This window comes from Vulpes lagopus, chromosome 2, assembly GCF_018345385.1.
Source record: "Vulpes lagopus strain Blue_001 chromosome 2, ASM1834538v1, whole genome shotgun sequence".
Taxonomy (NCBI): Eukaryota; Metazoa; Chordata; class Mammalia; order Carnivora; family Canidae; genus Vulpes; species Vulpes lagopus.
The window spans coordinates 72,971,531-72,992,163 of NC_054825.1; the positions used below are offsets into that span (position 1 = coordinate 72,971,531).

Here is a 20,633-nt window from a genome sequence, read left to right on the forward strand (position 1 = left end):
AGCCTGTGACCTGCAGGTGAAGCAGCCTGTGTCTGCCCTGCATCCTCTCGGGAGGGTATCTGACTTACTACACTGATGTGTTCAGACCGGAGAAGGAGGACACTAGCAAGGCCCCCTTTATCACAGACTCAGTTTCCCTCTTCAGAGAATTTGCCCCCCTCTTCAGCTGATGAGTTGGCAGCATTTCAACAGCAAAGGGCAGCAGAGCCACCCCCACCTGCCCAGCCCAACTGTAAGTTGAAAAACTGCTCCCAGTGAATGCTGGGAGTGGGCAAGAGATAGCCCAGCAAAGACTGGGCTTGGAACTGACCTTCGTAGCTTGGGAGGGAGAAGTTCCAGGATCCCCCACATGGTGGCTTTGATGGATACAATTGATGGGTAAATCTTTAAATTCCCCAATGTGTATTCATCCCAATACAAAGATTTCTTTTCAGAGCAAACTTGATGGAAGGCAGGGGTGGCAGTGGTTTAACTTGTACCCCGCATTCCCTGGTCAGGCCTCGGCATCAGAGTGTAGGGTTTACTTCCTCTGTGCCCTCCAGGCAAGGGTGGCTGCTGCTCTTACTTCCTGTCCACCCCTGCAAACGTGTGGCCGTTTCCCCTGGCAGCTTCCCAGAGGTTCGCAGTCTGAATCCACGTACCCTGCAAGCGGATGGAAAGTTCGGGCGGACACCGCCCTCATTCGTCTGCATGGCCAGACACAGCAGCTTTGTGTGTGCTCAGAGCTCAGGCTCATTCACAAGGAAGCAGGGTAGGTGTCTGTGCACCCAGGGGAATCCAGACTTGTTTACCCCAGCAGCACTGGGATTTTTGTGTAGGCTGCCTGGTCTCCTCCTGGGCTTTCTCGTCCCAATCCCGTCGGCTGACTGAAATAGTGGCAGGGGGAGCCCAACGTGTTGGCAGTGTTGTTTAGTCCTGGTATTGGAGTGGCACGCAGTGACTTGGCACACAGTGACTCTGCTCTGTCGGTGAGGATCGACAACACGCAAACCAGAATGGGTTTAGAAACCAGGCCCTCCCCACCCTGCAGCTTCCAGCTGAGCACAGGCTGCCCACCGGGTGTCAGCCCAGCCCAGCCCAGCCCTGCGTGGTTTGAGGGCATCAGAGTTCGCTACTGAGAAAAGTATTGGAGGTACCTCTCTAAAGAGCCATCAAGCTGTTTAGCTTTTGGCTCTGTCCCTCCATCTGAAACTCAGGGCCCCACTTCTAAGTGCTAGCACAGAATGTCTGCCCTGCTGGGACCCTCTAGAGACCCACTTTTGATGCTCTATTGGAGACACGTGCAACCACATGGAATAGGGTAGAGGAAGAATGGCCCAGCTGTACAGTTTAATCTTATACAGCTATTAAGAATAAGGTTGCATAAAAATTATCCTCAGGGAAAGATGTGATACATTTTTTTTCTTAAAAACGCAGGTTGTCAAACAGTGTGGTCTTATTTCAGTTTAAGTGTGCTTGTGTGTGTGCATGCACGCACATATTTATAGAAATGGCTAGTAATGGGTGCCCAAAGAATATTAACAGAAGTTATTGCTAGGTGATAGAATTATAAGTGATTTAAATTTTTTATTTTGTCTTTCAGCTTTTCCCCAAATTTTTACAATAAAGATGTGATATTATGATCACAAAGTTTTGCCCTTTTTCCCCTCTGACTGTCCATGACATTACTTCTGCCAAGAACAGTCAGGTCTGTGGGGTATATGAAAACCTCCTTTACTTAAGGATCTCCCTACTTCATCTCCAGATAATTGCACATGTGGATGGCCCCTTGCTGGCCTTCTAGAATTTTCCTAACAGAAATATTTCACATAAAGCCCATATAAGAAATGAGAGGTAGTAGCCTACTTTCAAGAAGGGTTTGATTTAGCTTACAGTGGAAAAATAACATGAAATAGAAGAAAGTCATTAGAAAAGGAAAAGCTACATAACTAAGAGGAAGAAAAAGGAGACCATTACATAAGGTAAGAAAAGCTACTGCTCCTCAGATACCCTGCCTGGGGTGCTGGGGCTACACCCTCTCGTTGTCTAAGGGAAGAAACCACCTGTTCATTGCAGGAGACAAACTTGTTCTGAATTGTGACAGTTACCTGGGGCCTTTTATGACCTTTGGAAAATGTCTTCAACAGCAGTTTCTCCATATAAATGCAGATAATTCCAAGTATGGAAGTTTTTATATGGGCTTTATGTGTAATATTTCTGTTAAAAAAATTCTAGAAGGCCAGCAAGAAGTTGTATTCCACGCATCTCGTTTCTTATTCCTAAAGCTGCTCCTGGATCTGGTGAATTCAGATGTGGAAACCTTACCAAAGAGAGCTCTGGAGCAGCCCAGGGATGGGATGGGATGTCTGCCTATGGAAGAACTCTGCCTCCAGCTCTTCCGCTTCCTGTCTGTTTCCTGAAGCGAGGGCACATGACCAAGTCTGTGGTTTCTTCTTTTGCAGGAACAGCTGGAGAACTATGACTTCACCAAATTCCACTCGCTGAAACCCAAGCTTATCGAGGCTGTAGACAACATGCTGAGCAGTAAGATCTCCTCCCTGATGAACCTCATCAGCCAGGAGGAGATGAGCACGCCCACGCAGCTCGTGCAGGGTGGTGCCTTTGACGGCACCACCGAGGGCCCCTTCAACCAGGGCTACGGGGAGGGCGCCAAGGAGGGCGCCGACGAGGAGGAGTGGGTCGTGGCCAAAGACAAGCCCGTCTACGACGAGCTCTTCTACACCCTGTCGCCCGTCAATGGCAAGATATCAGGTGTCAATGCCAAGAAGGAGATGGTGACATCCAAGCTGCCCAACAGCGTCCTGGGTAAGATCTGGAAGCTGGCCGACTGTGACTGTGATGGCATGCTGGACGAGGAGGAGTTCGCGCTGGCCAAGCACCTCATCAAGATCAAGCTTGATGGCTACGAGCTGCCCAACAGCCTGCCCCCACACCTTGTGCCCCCGTCCCACAGGAAGTCCTTCCCGAAGGCCGACTGAAGGGTGGGCTACTCTTGGGGCAGGCAGTGGGCAGTAGGGATCGGGGGCCCTGGGCCTGAGACCCATGCTGCCGCTGACTCACTGACCCTGGCCATGGCCTCAGTTTCCCCACCTGTGGAATGAGGACGGCAGACACTGGACACTAGCTGAGGTTCTTTCACCTCCAAAATTCCCTGAGTTTCTATTAATATTGGGAGGAAGGGGTGGATACGGAGATTAAAGGGTTGAGAAAGAAGAGGAATTGACCAAAGAGTACTTGGAAGCCTGGTAGATGGAGGCAGGCTGTGTAGAACCCCACAACCAGAGGGGATAAGCTGGGGGCTCTTCCGGAGCAGGCGAGCCTGTGCTGCACTGGACCACACATCATCACGCACCTGCCTTGGCTCCTGTCTGTCCCTTAGAGGGTACGAGGAGGGAGCAAAGTTAATCTTATTTATTTTGTTTCCTGCTGTAATGAGAGTGGAAAACAATAGAGCACAGGTTTCTGTTCTCTCCAGACCGTCTACCAAAGAGAAGACTGCTTCCCCTAGGTTGGAAAGGAGGGCTCACTGTGTCTTTGTATGCACCCATTCCTCCTGCAGGCTCAAACAGAACAGAGAGCCAGGCCAGCAGAGAGCATCTGTGACACCTAGCACCCCCCTGACTAACCCACCCAGAGCTCCCCCCACCCTGACCCCTCCCAGCAGAGTGGTATTTGGTTAGGAATTTGGAAGTCAGAATCTTAATTGGCCCCTGGCAAAATTTCTAGTATTCAAGTCATGCTGAAGTCTTGAAGGTCAGCTTTTCTCACTGGCCTACCCAATAATGTGTAGCAAAGTCTATTTATCATATTCAACCTACAGTAAAGGAGAGAGGTGGTTCTCCACAGTCGTCCGTGTGGTGACATGTCCCCAAGGCTCCTTGGTCAATGGCAGGATTTAAATTCAGCAAAGCCGTCCCTTGGTAGCTGCAGTGTGCTGAGCCTAGGAACACAAGGAGAAGGAGAGGCAAGCCCGCCCCAAGCTGTCAGGGAGAAAAGGTCACTTTCTAGCTTTAGACACTATTTTTATTTTAAAAAAAAAAAAGGCATTTTTATTATGTCCAGCTTTTCTTTCTTATAGGAAAAGCCTTTATACAGAAACAGGATGGACTCTTTCATATGAAACCTTTTCTTCACAAGGCAGGATTTAGTGCAGGACAGAGATGCTTGAATAAAAGTCACTGATGAAAAAATAAAAAGAACATGGCAGGATTTTGGTAGATACCTGCCCATTGATTCCTGAGTGTTCTCTTTCTGAGTCTTGGTATAAACCTCTCCAGTTCACTGGCTCAAATGCCCGTCAGGTGGAGGTGGTTAATATTCATTGTCACTGCCCCTCCTCTGTGCGCTGCAGCTTAGGGATTCATTTCATTATTATTTATGCAATACAAAAGAGAAGCACAACATGACAATGGTCACATGGCACCAAAGTGAATCAAATCAGAACAGTGCACCCTGAGCCTTCCAAAAACCACTTTTTTTTTTCCCTCTGATATCACCTGTGAGTGACATCAGGGTCAGAAATGCAGACTTGAGAAAATTTATATTTGGGAGGAAGCTTTTGTCCCAAAAATTTATATTTGGGAGGATGCCAGCCCTCACACTCCCTGGTTTACTTCCTAAATAATGTCATTTTAAGAGAAGTAAATTTGTAATACAGTTTTTAATCTTAATGAGCACTTTTAAATTAAATTAATTTCAAATTAGTTACAAACACAACAAAGAAAGGTTTATGTCATTGCTGTCATATAAACAGATGGTTTGGTGAATGCATGAGGACTGCCCAAGTGTGTACCCACCAGGGGGTCCACTAAAGGGCAAAACAGAAGAAAAGAGAATTCATTGCTCCAAAGGTTTAGAGATGCCAGGGTAAGCTGATTTTCCATTCAGAATTATCCTGCTCCTTTAATTCTTCTCAATCATCATATATAAAGATCTATATATACACACACACATACACCACATGAGTATGTATTCTTGACACTTGCCAATGTGTAAATATGCAGATATGGCCAAGCTTTGTCTATGCAGAGATCTACAGGAAAACTTTTATTAGAGGGCCAGCAGACTGAGGTTTCTGCCTTCTACATGGAAGGAAGCTTCTCATGGCATTGTGATCACTACCCCCATGCCGTCAGGTAGGAGAACATCTGGCAGCTGCTAAGAAAGAAAAAAAAAAAGAGAGAAATCACATGCCCATTTTTCTTAACGTCTTTTCTTACAACATGAAGTCATTCATTTTGAAAAGTGGACTGGAAAGAAAAGCACTAGAAAACATTAGGATCGCTGCCGAGGATGAGGACCCAATTCTTCCCAGGATCCACACAAAGCTTGAGTCTGTGTCCACAACACTCATTATCCCACCTCCCTGTGCCACGGGGCTGGGGGACAGCAGAGCCCTCTAGAATTCTGTTCATATTGCCCGACCACATGGTCCTCCCACGCTGCCCCAACTTTCAAAGCACCCCATCCCGCGCGTGTTTACAGGTGGGCAGGAGGGTGGAGGTAGGTCAGCTCTAGGACTGAAACTAACTCTCCATGCTCTCCATAATTCCACAAAAGAAATTCTAAAAATCCTGAATCTATTTTCCATCCAACGTGATACATGTAACAAACCTCCGCAGCCTTGAGTTTAGAGGGGAAAACAATTTTGGCCTCCTCCCCAAGTCAGTTCCAAGCCATAAGCCTGCTCATGAGGCCCTGCTGACCCTACCTGGCAAGAAGTGTTGTTCCAAGCCCTATGGAAGCCATCCAGCTCCGTGGCGACATGCAGGCATCCAGCCCTCACTGCACCCGGGAATGGCCGGGAGGTCACCCTGCAATGGGGAGGGCCGTTCACTTAGCCGACTTTCGCCTGTCCAGGGCTGGACTGGGTTCTCCTCGAGATGTTTGCCGCTAGAGCATCTTCAGATCTGGAGCCGTGCTTCCTCCCTCAGGATGCTGGGCCTTTGAGGAGTTGAATTCCGTATCACGGGACTGGGTGTCCAGGTGGGTCGGAGAGCACGTGAGGAGACACCAATGCCTCCTGCCCTCCCCTCGACCCCTGGCCCCACTGCCCCCGACCACAGCCCTTCCCCGTTTTATGCTGGGTCTCCCGAGTTGCCGCCTGCCCACCACGCCACACTGCCGTCCCCCGCCCGGCATGGGGTTCACCGCCACTGGGACCTCTCCACTCTGCACCATTGCACTTCTTCACTATGCCCAGACCGATACCCTGGGGAGATTGCCCTGAAGATAAGGAAAGCGATTTATTTCCTCTGTGGAATGTAGCAGAGGAATAACATTCTTAGGACAGGTAACCGCTGAGTTCATTCAGGTAAACATGGGCCTAATTTAAGAGTGTATCAAGTTACATGTCAATTAGCCAATGCAGTTAATACACAATGCTTCTATTTTTTTGTAATCTTGTTTAGAAGTGTCAAAAAAAGACACAATCTATTGATCAATAAACTTCTGAAAATATTCACTACCTTTCCTCTGTTGGCTCTGGTTTTCCAGTGACCCAGTTGTCTCAAGGAGTAAAGCAGGGATCTGTTGGCTCCCTGCTGAAATGAGGCCGAGGGGCTGGTGGGGAGGGCGTGCCCCTTGTGCGGTGACCACCCCGCACGGTGACCCCCAACTCTTTGCAGATCCTCTAGGCTGGGAGACTCCCAATGTGGGGCTTTTAGCTGGCAAGCAGCTCCATCTGCTGGGGGCAGAGGCCAGGTCTGGAAGCAGTCCCCAGCTGAGGATGACTGGAAACCAGGATAGAAGAGGGAGGGGGCCCTTCGGAGGCTGGGAAAGGCATCACTGAGTGTGCTCAAAGGAGATGGGTGCCTGCTGCCTGGTGCTCTTCAGCTCGGAGGCAAGTCCCCGTGCCTGATAGTGAAGTGGCGCTAAGGTTGGAGCCCCCTACCTGGCTGGCATTGCCCCTGCCTCCTGTCACACACACACCCCCACCCCCACCACAGCAGACATCTGGGTTTTCCCCACTGTCCCCCATCTACCCTTGTGGTGATCCAGACCCAGAATTTCCTTTGCAGAATGCTCCCTACTTCCCCACCCTCCATCTGAGCCATGAGGTTAGGGTGAGATGGACACTTCTCCTGACTGGCTTGAACCACTTAGAGTTATTTCATTCCCCAGGTCACAAAATTGGATTAGGAATGGACATGTGGTTTAATTCAAGCCTGTGAGAGTCAAGCCCCTTGGACTTCTCTTCTAACTCTTGAGAGAGACATCCTCTCTCTCTAAAGAAGTGAAACTATTGCTACCACATGAATGGCATTGAGAGGAGTGCCCAGAGCTACTGGGGGCTGAAGATTGAGGTTAGGCTAACAGCAACCACCTTCTGGGGCATGAAGGTGAAGGAAGCATTGAGGACAGAGTCCAGGCCTTTGGTGGCATCATTTGAACTGCTGGATCAAACTTCCCCTAAAGTCCTCTTCCTGCCAGACATTTCAGTCCTCTGGGTCAAAACATTCCTTTTATATTGTTTATGTTTGTTTGACTCGATATTTTAGTTACTTGTCACATAAATAATCCAAAACTGTATTGACTAGCAAGGGATTTTCATTGCAGCAGGGGCTGCAATCAGCCGTAGCAAAAGAAGAACCAGTCCCTTTGCCACATGTGCAATGGCTTTAGCTACATCTGAGCTAAGGAGGAAGAAAAGCAGTTCCCCAGCCCCACTCAGCAACCTAATACAATAATCTCTGTTGAGGTTTGTGTGCAAAGCATCATGCAATTCATCACAAAAGATGCCCCGGGCCAAGGGTATTAATAGGAGGAGAAATAAGCTGGGAGCAAGGGGCAAGAAACCTGCTAGAAGGAGCAAGATTTTAACTGGGGCTGATAGGATAGGAAAATGTGGACAATGAGGAACAGAGAAGACATTCTAAGCTGAAAGAACAGCTGAAGCCCCAATGTGGGCAGGTAACCTCTGGTCAGGGCAGCCCAGGTGGCTCAGCAGTTTAGCACCACCTTCAGCCCGAGGTCCTGATCTTGGAGACCCGGGATTGGTCCCACGTCGGGCTCCCTGCATGGAGCCTGCTTCTCCCTCTGCCTGTGTCTCTGCCTCTCTGTGTGTGTCTCTCATGAATAAATAAATTAAAAAAAAAAAAAGGAAAGTTCTGGTCCTGTTCAGGCAATGAGGAGCCTTCATAGGCATGAGCAGAGTTGTGCTCTGGGAGGTAACTGGTGGGCTGTGCATAGGCTGATGTGCGGGCAAGACGTGGAGTCGGGGAACCATGATGGGGCCGTGCAGGAGCAGTGCAAGTAGACCAGGTGGGAGGGTAGACCATGGAGTTTGGGGGAGCAGGTAGCAGCCGCCACTGAGGACTGACTGGATCTGGGGTTATGAGCGAGGAAGAAGCCTGAGCTCACTCCAACATTAGGAATCCAGCCAGGGGCAGGAGGAACCTAACAGGGAGAGGGCAAGGGGAGGATGCTCCTCTCAGATGCAGGGGAGCTACACTACCCCAAGAGCACCATGCCCCTCATTCCCAGCCTCGGGCGTGGAGTTCTGGAGTGCTTTGTCCTGCCCAGCTCTGGAGGGCAACCTGCGGCCTTGCCTCCTCTCACCAGCCTTGGCTGCCAAGGACACCTGCCTGAGGAGCGCTGCATCTCCTCTCAAGAGTCTCCGTGGCTGCCGGGTGAACCTGCAGTACCGAGTTAGCCAGAACATTTTGTGAAGCCACCCGAGTTAGAACTGTCTCCGGCATGCAGTTCCAGATTGCTCAGGGAGGGAGAGCGAGTTGCCTGAAGGCTCCCTCAACAGCCCCTGCCCTGAGCCCCGAGACCCAGACAGCTCTCTGGAAGCACAGGTGCTGGGGGCCTCACCACGAACCCCCCAACAGCGAACACCACGTCTCCAGCTTTGGAGGAGACTCTCATTTCCACCACCTTTGCAGCTCCAAGTTACCCCTTCCCAGGGAGACTGCCTTTCAGAAAGTGGTCCCCGGGCATGAGGGAGCACCCACTGTGGGTGCGCCTGGGCCAGGTCAGGGCCTGGAAGGCCAAGCGCAGGGCCCAAGGACTCCCCTCCGTCTATGCGACATGCCCCTGGGCAGGATGAGAGGGCATGCTGCCTCCCACCCCCCACCCCACCCCGCCCTAGGTGCTGCAAGGGTATAGAAGAGCAGTCCCAGACTGGGAAGGGGGTACAGAAGCTTCTGTCCAGAGGCTCTGCCATGTAGGTGCCTTTTACCTGGACTGCAGCACCCTCGTGGCACCCCCACCCAGAGCCAACCTGAGACGCATCCCACAGGCCTCTGTGTCTTGACAGCCAGGACCCCCGTCTGATGCTGGGAGCATGGGAGGTGGGGGGAAGATGAGGAGGAGATCCTGGAGCCACAGGCTGGCACATTCCAGAGCCACCCCCTCCCAGTCTGGGCCAAGCCCTCTGGCAGGTGGGAGGACAATGTCCGGCTGTGTGCGGTCACCCCCGCCCCTCCAGCTCAAGAGGAGGGCCTTGGCCTCTCCTGTGGTTCTCTCCCTCCCAGCACAGCCCCTGCTATCTGCGGCTCCCATCTGTCCACTAGGGTCTCTTTCCAGGTACAGACATCGCCAAGGTGAGCAGTTTCCTGTTTTCCTTCTGCCCATCCTTTCATCCCAAGGAGCAGGGGCCAGTCCTGGTGTGGGGTGGGGCAAAGGGCTCTGAGGGCACCAGCGGGAGCACCAGAACCTTACCTGGCTAGGCGCCGAGCCGCAAACCCCCTACCAAATATGAGGACCACTCACGCCCCTGCCCCAGCCTCCACACCCCGCAACATCTCCAGCTCAGGGAAGCATCCGGAGGCCCCTCGTCCCTAAAGGGCTGCAGGCCTGATGGCTGGTCAGCCGCACAGTCCCTAGCAGCTCCTTGGGGCTACAGGGCACCTGAAGCAGGAGGCCAGCCGCAGAGCCCCGGGGCAGCTCTCCCAGGCCCGACCCACCATGGACTCTGCCTACGAGATGAGCCTCGTTCGCAAGCTGCAGGCGCAGCACACACGGATGCAGGAGAAGACTTTCACCAACTGGATCAACAACATCTTCTGGCGTGGCCGGGTGAGTGTGCCGGCGGCGCCCCGCAGGCCACCTCTAATGTCCCCCTCACTCCCCGGCCAGCAGACTCAGGGCCAGCTGTGAGGTCACCTGGCTGCGACTTCGTGCAGATCCCAGAGCCCAGCTGAAGCCACTTCTATTGACCCTCCGGCACAGCTGAGGCTGTGCTTCCCTGAGGAAGCTGCTCTGGGCTGTACCTCCCGGGTCCTGGGATCCACCAGACGTGTGGGGGGTCGGGGAGCTCTGACCCTGTGCCTTTACCCTACCTTGCCTAGGTGGGCATCAAGATCCAGAACCTGTACAGAGAGCTGGCTGATGGTACCCACCTACTTCGGCTGCTGGAGCTCATCTCGGGGGAGGCCCTGCCACCCCCCAGCCGGGGCCGCATGCGGGCACACTTCCTGGAGAACAGCAGCCGAGCTCTGGCTTTCCTTAGGGGCAAGGTGGGCACCGGGGAGACCGCTTCTGGGCGGGGGGCAGGCAGCCGGGATCGGCTGGAGTGCTAGGTCATCCTTCTGGGCTGGCCAGGGCAGAGCAGAGGATCGGGAGCCTGACTCCAGGAATAGCAGCTGGGGACAGAGGTCCAGAAAGCACAGCCTTTCCTTGAACAGCACTCCCAGCTTAGAGGGCACCAAAGTGGCTGCAGGGGGGGGGACAGCCTTCGTATGAAATGCGCAGTTGCCTGCAATGAGAGATTTGCAGGATTCTAAGCTGTAAGATTCAGTGTACTCTTTTTTTTTTAAGATTTTATTTGTTCATTTGACATAGAGGGAGAGAGATTGCACGCACGAACAGGGGGAGGTGTAGATGGAGAAGCAGACTCCCTGCAGAGCAGGGAGCCCCAATGGGGGCTTGATCCCAGGACCCTGGGACCATGACCTGAGCCGAAGGCAGGCAGTTGACTGAGCCTCAAGGCGCCCTGATTCCCTTTTAACTTTCTCCTTTCCTAAATAAGGAAATAATTTATCAGGCAAGACACATGGTCAGTGGGCCAGCAGAGTCTGGATGCAGGGTTGTGGGAGGCAGGCTGAGGGTAGGACACAGGAGAAGAGCCCTGGACACTGAGCCAGACGGTGGAGGGAAAAGAGGCAGGTCTGCCTTGGAGAGGCTGCTTCAGTTAGCAGCGAGGGGCTGGAGGAGGGAGCCACAGTCTCCTGAAAGAGATTGGCCAAAGAAATAGTCACTAAAAGAGGCAAAAACCCCAGGGACCTGTAAGGACCTAATGGGCAGTGTCGGAGCAGGTAGGCAGGGGTCATTTTACTGACAGCCAGTATTTGAGAAGCCCACAGGGCACCTGGCCTCAGGTCCTGAAGCCATGAGGTGGCTGTTCCTGGAGGCTGCAAAATCACTGAGCTGGGTGGAATTGGCTGGGCTGAACCTGTGTGTGCCTGTCACTTACATCCTGGGTTGGAAGTCACAGCCCCCGGGACCCTGGCATGCTTGAGAGGGGCTGGGGAGCTTAGAAGCCAAAGCTAGGGATGGTGGTACTGTGGTCCCTGAGCACAGGGAGGAGTAGAAAGCTGACAGCCACAGAATGCCAGGCCCTTTTTGGTCCCAGGTACAAGAGCCTGTGAGCCAGCCACCTGTCCTCCAGGTACTTGGAAAGAGCGGGAGCCCTGTGGCCCTTGTCAGAGGCTTTGCAGCTCCCCTCGAGCTTGGATACACAGCGTGTCACTGATACATAGTCTATGATAGTGACAGCCTTGTCTTGTCTCTACTATACATACGGTTGCCCCACACAGGGTTAAGGAGTAGCAGAGTGTGGAATGCACTCATTTCTGGAGACCTTGTCATGTGCTGGATACTCCATGCCAGGCTCTGGGGACCACACTCAGCAAAGCAAGGCACCTGCAGTTTCAGGGAAGATAGTTGATTTGAACCCAGATCAGCGTGTGCTGCTAAATGTTTAACAACCAGCTCTGAGAGCAGAGGGAATAAAACCCCTCGTTTGTAGCATTTGCTAATTTCTGCAGCATCGATACCTCCACCACGGCTGATTCCAAGCTACCAGTGAGATATCACTAAACACAAAGTGGGAAGATCAGCCTTCGCAAGCCAGTCTGAGCAGCCTCCAACACCCCACTGACCGGCTGCTCCAACTACAAGCTGGGGAGAATGCCAAAGGGCTCTGCTGTGCCAGGAGAGGAAGGCTGAGCACGGAGTAGATCCTTCAGACCCCAGGCAGATACAACAAAGGGTACCCAGGGACAGTACCCAGAGGTGTAGCCCCATCCACCAGGCAGGTGGTTGGCAGAAGCCAGCTTCCCTCCAGGTCTTATGGAGAGTCTTCCCCCTTCTTTCTCCATTCAGTATGTACTTATCCACTACCCGTTATATGCCAGACACCCGACTAAGGAGACATCAGGGAACAAAACCGAGATCCCCACCCAAGCAGGGTGAGGGGGTCAGGCAGGTGTGTCTGAGCGGGAGGAACAGTCCTTGGGCTTGGATTTTAAATAAGGTGGCTAATGAAAATACTATTGAAAAAGTGATTATTTGAGTAAAGACATAGAAGAGAGGGATGTAGCCATGTGGCTACTGGGGGCAATATTTTCAGACAGCAGGGACGGCCAGTACAAAGACCCCAAGACCTACACTTAGAATCCCAAGGAACTCCTAGAATCCCACAGGCCTTGGAGCCCTGTGATCCAGGAGAGGAAGATGGAGCCCAGGGGTGAAAGGGCTCCTGTGAGGCTTTGATGTTTATTCCGTTCCTTTCTCCTCTCATTCACTCCTCCTCCCTGTCCATGTGGGCAAGATCTAGGGCAGCAGGTTTCCAACTTTAGGGCCAGGAAAACCGCCTGAGAACTTCGTCCAAATGCAAAGTCCCAGGCCCTGGCCCAGGAGAGTCTGATTGGGTGGAGCTTGGGAATCTTCCTGTTTAACAGGAGATGGAACACTGATGAAGAGGGCTGAGAGTGAAGTGGGAGCCAAGGACCCAGGCACTCCCTGGACATTCCAAGATGCCCTGTGAGATGGAGGCAAACAGTTGCTGTTATCCATTGAGTTCATACATGGACTGTTATGACCCCTCATTTCCAACCCCCAGGGCCAAGCCACTGATCTTGACCCATGTTTATCTATAGCCTGCATACAGGGAGCTCCCCACCCCAGCAGTCCAGCCCCGCCCACCAGGCTGGGGTTTTGCCCGGGAGGACCTGGGTCTGAAGCTGCAACCACTTAGAAAGGCTTCACCTGCTTGGCATTATGCCCTGCCTTCTTCTCCGCTGGGGACCTTGGAGCAGGATGGATTCCAAGACCCTCCCATCTGGCAGCACACCCCCTGGATTTTTGGTTAATCTGAGTCTTCTCTGGCACACGGGCTTCACAATTGAGTCCAGCCCACTGTGCCCACAGGTGCCGATACCCTTCATTGGGCCAGAAAACATCGTGGATGGAGACCAGACACTCATCCTGGGACTCATCTGGGTCATCATTCTGCGTTTCCAGATTTCCCACATCTCCCTGGACAGGGTATGTCCCAGCTCCCAATTGCCCAGCCCAGCCCTGACCATGGATCTGGGCCAAACCCAGGAAGACCCTAGAAATCCATCGTATGAGTGTGAGCCCCAAGACAGGGGCTTTGCCCAGATGTGTCCCCAAAGCCTAGCATCTATGCAGTGGATGAAGTGATGGATGAATCTCATTTTTTTAATTTATTCATTTATTCATAAGAAACACACACAGAAAGAGAGGCAGAGATACAGGCAGAGGGAGAAGCAGGCTTCACGCAGGGAGCCTGATATAGGACTCGATCCCGGATTCTGGGATCACGACCTGAGCCGTAGGCAGGCGCCCAACTGCTGAGCCACCCAGGTGTCCCTGATGGATGAATTTCTAACTGGCCTCAAGTCCTTCCATGCAGCTACACTTCCTTCCTTGGTCCCCTAAGCCAGTCCCAGTTGACACATCTGCTTTCTCTTGGGAGCAGTAGGTGTGTCATCCCCTGACCAGTGACCCTGCTCCTTGACTGGCTCAGGCTCTGTTCCCTGCAAAACAGATGCCCCCACTCCCATGCTCATGCCCCAGACCCTCTTCTGGTTCGTGTCTGCCAGCCTCACCCTGCTGCTGAGTACATGTGCTCTGGGCCCCAACGCTCTCCCTGCTCTGCTGCCCCCAGGCCCAAAGGACAAGGGAGGAGACGCAACCTGCCCTATTCTGACATTTTGAGTTTATAAGCAGGAATTGGTGGAAGGGTGGAGCAAATAAGAGGAAGCACAGAGTTGGGGAGGAAGAAGGAGAGGAGACTTTGGGTTGGGAAGGTGAGGGAGGGAGTGGGTGGAAGGAGAGTACCACTGAGGGAAGGACAGGGACCAGGAATGGAGACTGGAGGAGGGGGAGTAGCAGGGAGGAAGGGGGTGGGAAAGGAGCACGGAGGGGGAGGAGAGAGAGCAGGGCAGGGTGGAGGCAGGTGGAACAAAGAGTAACGGAATAAAGGAAATTCTCAGTAAGAGAAACATGGAGGGTGGAGGGGGTTGCAACCAAATGAAGATGTCCTTGCCCTTGCCCGGCCTGAAGAGGCAGCACAGGCTCTGCCCTCAGCAGCTCTGTGAGCCATTAGGGTGGTAGACAGGTGGGCCCACCAACTGGAGGTGGGCTGTCAGTCGGTCCTGGTCAGGGAAGTCCCTGCCCTATTGGTGGAGGGACACTGAGCAACCTCCTAATTGCTCCCCTGTACCTTTTTGCATCATCCCTAGAATGTAAACAGTAACAGTGCCACCTCCTAGGGCCGCAAGCGTGCACGGGCCCTGTGCCTGGCTGGCAGACAGCCCACAGGGCCCAGGAGCCACTCTAACAAATCCCAGCCTCAACTCCCTGAAGCCCATTGATAGCACAATGCCCAGCCCATCAGAAGGGCTGGAGAAACGGGAGCTCCTGCTCCTGAGGTCATCAGCTGTGACTCAAAGCCAGCTGCTCAGACGTGGCAGCTTTCAGGCGCCCGACTTCTCTGGAAGGACCATCTCTCTCAGCCCCAGTCCCCACCCACTGCAAATGAAATCGAGTAAAAGCAGGTGCTCAGAAGAGAGAGCAAGCTGCACCTGCCTCCAGGTGGGGGAGAGGGATCACAACCCGGCCCAGCCCCCCTCTCCCACGGCCTGCCTGCGGGTTCTGCTGCCTTCACAGCTGTGCCTGCATGGTGACGTACTGTCCTGCCCTACCAGGAGGAGTTTGGGGCCAGCGCAGCCCTGCTATCTGCCAAGGAAGCTCTGCTGGTCTGGTGCCAGCGGAAGACGGCCGGCTATGCCAACGTCAACATCACCGACTTCTCCCGCAGCTGGAGTGACGGGCTCGCTTTCAGTGCCCTCATCCATGCACACAGGTGCACACCAGGGAGCACGGCCCCAGCACCCTCTCAGCCCCGACCAGGTCTGGGGCCGGCCTCAGCCTCCCTCTCAGAGGCCCCCACCACTGACCAGGGAGAATAGGCTGGGGTCTTCAACCTGCCCATCTCCCACATCCCCCTGGCCCCTGCACCCTGGGCACAGAAGTGGAGAAGGCTGAGAGCCGAGGCCCTCCCCCTTCACTAGGAAATCCCATGGAATCGGCCCTGGACCCCTGCCTTTCTCCACTTTGTGTCCCTGACTCTATTCTCAGTCCTTTCCCTGCCAAGTACCTGCCCTTTTGGAGCTTTTCCCCCATAAGCCTGGTCCCTGAGGGGAAATTAACCCTCCCCTCTCCATCAGAGCCCCATTCCTTCATTAGGGGCTCGGACTACTGCCAGGGGAAACTAATGTGTGGGTAAGATGTGAATGGCCAATAAGGCCTGGTTTGCCTTTCTTTTTTATTTTTTAATATTTTATTTATTTATTCATGAGAGACACACAGAGAGAGGCAGAGACACAGGCAGAGGGAGAAGCAGGCTCCATGCAGGGAGCCCAATGTGGGACTCAATCCCGGGATGCCCTGAGCCAAAGACAGATGCTCAACCACTGAGCCACCCAGGTGCCCCTGGTTTGCCTTTTTAACAAGTCTCTTAGACCCAAGCAGTAAATTACTCTGGTGAAGAGCTCTGCTTACCTTCTGTCCAGGCCAGACCTGCTTGACTACTGCTCCCTGCATCCCAAGCGCCCACTGCACAACCTTGACCTGGCTTTCCATGTGGCTGAGCAGGAGCTGGGCATTGCTCAGCTGCTGGACCCCGAGGACGTGGCGGCCCTCCAGCCTGATGAGCGTTCCATCATGACCTATGTCTCCCTCTACTACCACCACTTCTCCCGCCTACACCAGGAGCAGACTGTCCAGAGGAGACTTGCTAAGGTTGGTGACCAAGGGAAGGTGGCACCACAGAGAGGTACGGTGAGCACGGGCTCTGGAGGCAGACACATCTGGCTTTGAAGCCTGCCTCTGCCACTTTCTAGCTGTGTGGCCTTGCCCGTGTCCCCTAACTTCACTGTGCTTCCTCTGTCATATGGAGCCAATAGTGCCTGGGGTAATAGAAGGCTGCCATGAGTGTTGCGCCCAATGCCCAGCACAGGGCCTGGCACACAGGGAAAGCCAGGTGAGCATCATCCCCTCCTGTCCCCACCCCTCCCCCCCTTAGGTTGTTAAGCTCCTAATGGGATTGAAAAGCTCAGAGAGTCAGACTCTAACAACAGTGCACAAGCAGCTCTGCTGCTCAGTCCATGTTTTTTTTAGGGGGCTCCCTTACCCTCTGGGCACAGTGGCAGATGCGGAGGCCTGGGAAGGCTGTTCTCAGGGTTGGTGTCTCAGTTGGGGAGGGGGGAGATGATCAAGGCCAAGGGCTTGAGCTGCTTTAGGGATGCAGGGGCCTTAGGGAAGGGAAAGGTGGCTCACAAAAAGGACAGTATAGACCTCACCCAGAGGTGAGGCCTAATGGGGTAAAAGAAAATGGAGGAAGGCAGGATGGATGTTCCCCCACTCCGGGGTCTAATGTGCAATGCAGGCAGACACGCTTCTCGGGGGGCTGGGAGAACCCCCACTTTAGTGCAACTTCAGGGCAGGAGGGAGGAAGCTACCACCCCCCGGCAACCCTGGCAGTCACTCAGCAGTCGGCAGGGCCGTGCTCCACTCCAGGGCCTGCTCCGAGGTCCTGCCCTGCACCCTTCTCTTGCCTCCTCCAGATCCTGCTTCAGCTGCAGGAGACCGAGGAGCTGCAGACCCAGTACGAGCAGCTGGTGGCCGACCTGCTGGGCTGGATTGCAGAGAAGCAGGTGTGGCTGGAGGCGCGGGATTTCCCAGACTCCTTGCCTGCCACGCGCCAGCTGCTGGTGGCCTTTGCCTTCTTCCGCACCGAGGAGAAGCCCCCGCGGCTGCAGCAGCGAGGGGCCACAGAGGCCCTGCTCTTCCGGCTGCAGACCGCGCTCCGGGCACAGAACCGCAAGCCCTTCCTGCCTAAGGAGGGCCTGGGCCCTGCAGAGCTGTCCCAGCGCTGGGCAGGCCTGGAGCGTGCAGAGGCCTCACGGAGCCAGGCCCTGCTGCAGAGGCTCCTGCAGCTAGAGCGGTTGGAAACCCTGGTCCGGCGCTTCCAGCGCAAGGCAGCCCTCAGGGAAAGCTTCCTGACAGACACAGAGCACATGCTGGACCAGGCCGCGGCCGCAGCCCCACCAGCCAGCCTGGCCGCAGTGGAGGCAGCTGCCCAGAGGCTGGGAATGCTAGAGGCCAGCATCCCGCCCCAAGAGGCCCGCTTCCAGGCCCTGGCTGAGATCTCCGACATCCTCCAGCAGGAGCAGCACCATGACTGGGCAGATGTGGCCTGCAGGTGAGCCCGGAGCACAGAAACCATCCTCAAGACAGGCTAAGGCCTTCCTGTCATACCCCTATCTTTACATGTGCCCATTCCCAGCCATAGAGGTATGATCTATAGGTTCGAGGCTCCCTTTAAAAGCTGTATCTCCCACCAATGCGTGAAGTTCCAGCATCCATAATTGACCCCTTTTGGTAAGGCACTGCCCTGTCTAGCTATTTCTTATTAATTCTTTCACTAAACAAACATTTATGTCCCAAGCCCTGTTTGAGGTGCTGGAGATTTAGTAGTGAAGAGGGCAAACAATAATCCTTCCACTCACAGAGCTTACACACTACTAAGGAAAACAAAATATGCACATGGTACCTGAGATAGTGATAGAAAAAAAATAGTAATAAAGCATAGAGGATTATGAAGTGGCAACACGGGGGGAAGGAGTTAGATTGGGTGGTCAGAGGAAGTTCGCTTTTGAGCAGAGACCAGAAAGGAGTGAGGGAGTCAGCCATACAAATGTGGGAACAAACTATCCAAGGCAGAGAGAATGGCTAATGCAGTGTGTCAAGGTGGGCACATGTCTGGCATGTTTGAAAAATAGCATGGAGGCCAGCATTGAAAAACAAGAAGTCTTAGAGGTCAAAAACAAAGAAAACAAGTAGTCTTAGAGGTCAAAGAAGTACAGGGGCAAAGGGTAGAGGCAGGTAACATGCTATGATCTGTAGGGCACAGTAAAAGCCGGATTTATTCAGAGGAAGATGGAAAACCAATCACAGGAGGCCTTCAGCAGAGGAGTAGCACAGTCTAACTCCTGTGCTACAATGATCATTTAGATGCCATGTTGGGAACATACTGAAGGGGCAGAAGCAGAGAGACCACTTATGAGGCTATTGTAATCACCTAGGCCAGAGAGAAGCAACAGAGGCCATGAGAAATGGTGGGATTCTGGATATATTTTGAATCCAAGAGGATTTACAGACAGATCAGAGATGGGGTGTGAGAAAATGAGTTCTTGAGATCTTAGCCCAGGCTCCTAGAAGGATAGAGTTGCTATCTATCAGCTGAGATGGGGACTGGAAAGAAGGCTTGGGGCCCCTGAAGACCTGAACCCCACAGACCCTCCTTCTGGCTTCTCTGCCTGTGTCTAAGAAGCCAGAACACAATGTCCCAACCACCCCAGGCTAGGATGCTCCAAGCTCCCAGCCACCAGGCACAGGATCCTCCATGACCGCCAAACCCCCCTGTCTACCAGCTGCAGACCCCGAGGTGGCTTCCTCCCTGCACTCCCCCACCCCACCAGCCCCGTAAAGACCACCCTTACTCTCATGCCCTCCAGGCAACTAGAGATCAGTGGGCGCTGGGAGCAACTCCTTGAGCGTCTCCAAGGGCAGAGGAAGCAGATGGCAGACCTGCAGACTGTGCTGAGCTTGCTGCAGGGGGTGGAGAGCACCTCCAACCAGCTCAAGGAACTCCAGGTGGGCCCTGCACCAGCAGATCCCGAGGCAACACAGCAGGGTACACCTGCCTGGCACTCACAGGGCACTCTGGGACCACAATGATCACCTGTCCATCCCTGGCCAGGTGCTGGCCAGCTCCACAGCCTGTGGGCAGCAGCTGGCAGAAACAGTGGAGCTGCTGCAGAAGCATGACCTGCTGGAGGCCCAGGTCTCGGCACACGGAGCCCATGTGCACCATCTTGCCCTCCAGACGGCCGAGCTGGACTCCTCCACCGGCACTGGTGTGGAGGTGCTGCAGGCCGAAGTCCAGGCACTCGCCCAGCTCCACCAAAGCCTGGTGTCTCTGGTCAGGGCCCGGTAAGAGCTCCCCCCACCCTTTTACCTTCTCCAGAACTTTGTGAGCAACCCACTGTACCTCCTGTCCGGGTTAAAATGCTGCTGACTTGGCAACTCCCTCCACACTGACCCTCACCCCTGAGTCTTCTGGGTCCCCCATTCAGTTATCCAGGAAAAGAAAACTCCTGTTTAAGGGGAGGTGTCTGAGCCTGGGGAGGTGTCTGCACACGCCCACCCGCCCCGCCACCAACGTCTTTGGTGCCCCTCGCCATCCCTCAGACGGACCCTGCTGGAGCAGACCCTGCAGCAGGCAGAGTTCCTGGACAGCTGTGAGGAGGAGGAAGCCTGGGTGAGGGAGCACGAGCGGCTGGTGGAGGGTGAGGCCCTGGGCAGGGACCTCAGCACCCTCAGAGCGGCCCTGCGGAAACACAAGGTACTGCCGCCCTTGCCCTGCGGTCCCCACCTTGCCGCCACCCCTCTCTGCCCTCGCACCCAGCTGCCACTGTGCCCCCAACCAGGCCCTGGAAGCCGAGATCCGCCACCACCAGGCTGTGTGCGCCGACCTCGTGCGGAGGGGATGCGACGTGGGCGCCCCCGGGCTCCCCAGGCGGCCGGGTCCCCGCGAGAGGGCCGAGGCGCTGCAGGGCGCGGGGCAGCGGCTCCGGGCCCGGGCGGCCAGCTGGGGGGCGCGGCTGCAGGCGGCGGCGCTGGTCCAGCAGGTAGGGGCGGGGCGGGAGGGGGAGCCGGGGCGGCGGGCGCGGGCCGGGGGCGGGGGCCGGTGCTCAGCCTGGCCTCCTCCCCGCAGTACGCGGCGGACGCGGCGGACGCGGCGTCGTGGCTGCGGGAGCGGCGCCTGGCGCTGGAGGGCGCCCCCCGCGGGCCGGCCCCGGAGGCCGCCGAGGCCCTGCTGCGGCGCCACGGGCGGCTGGAGCGCGCGGTGCACGCCTTCGGGGCCGAGCTGCGGCGGCTGGACGAGCAGGCGCGGGCCGCCGCCGCCCAGGTGTCGCTCACGGTGCGCGGCGGGGTCCCAGCGCTGCAGCCCTGCTGCCCTGAGCACACAGGGTGCCGGTGGGAGGGCTCCTGTGGCGCCTGACTGGCCTCGTGGGCTCCCCCCACCCCGG

At 54.8% G+C, this 20,633-nt stretch overlaps 2 protein-coding genes across 2 annotated transcripts in view; both read left to right on the plus strand.

The window, feature by feature from the left end:
• EHD4 (EH domain containing 4) overlaps positions 1–6,459 on the plus strand; it is a 76,885-nt gene extending 70,426 nt beyond the window's left edge. Inside the window, exon 6 of the mRNA XM_041743165.1 lies at positions 2,442–6,459. Within this exon, the coding sequence (XP_041599099.1) occupies positions 2,442–2,978 (537 nt within the window). The 3' untranslated portion in view covers positions 2,979–6,459. The remainder of the gene's footprint in view (positions 1–2,441) is intronic.
• A 1,963-nt stretch (positions 6,460–8,422) lies between these two features.
• Positions 8,423–20,633, plus strand: part of SPTBN5 (spectrin beta, non-erythrocytic 5) — a 46,337-nt gene continuing 34,126 nt past the window's right edge. The window contains exons 1-12 of the mRNA XM_041731850.1: positions 8,423–8,630; positions 9,851–10,023; positions 10,296–10,463; positions 13,378–13,494; positions 15,183–15,340; positions 16,050–16,278; positions 17,103–17,740; positions 19,056–19,194; positions 19,301–19,533; positions 19,792–19,945; positions 20,031–20,231; positions 20,318–20,524. Of these exons, the coding sequence (XP_041587784.1) occupies positions 8,423–8,630; positions 9,851–10,023; positions 10,296–10,463; positions 13,378–13,494; positions 15,183–15,340; positions 16,050–16,278; positions 17,103–17,740; positions 19,056–19,194; positions 19,301–19,533; positions 19,792–19,945; positions 20,031–20,231; positions 20,318–20,524 (2,625 nt within the window). The remainder of the gene's footprint in view (positions 8,631–9,850; positions 10,024–10,295; positions 10,464–13,377; positions 13,495–15,182; positions 15,341–16,049; positions 16,279–17,102; positions 17,741–19,055; positions 19,195–19,300; positions 19,534–19,791; positions 19,946–20,030; positions 20,232–20,317; positions 20,525–20,633) is intronic.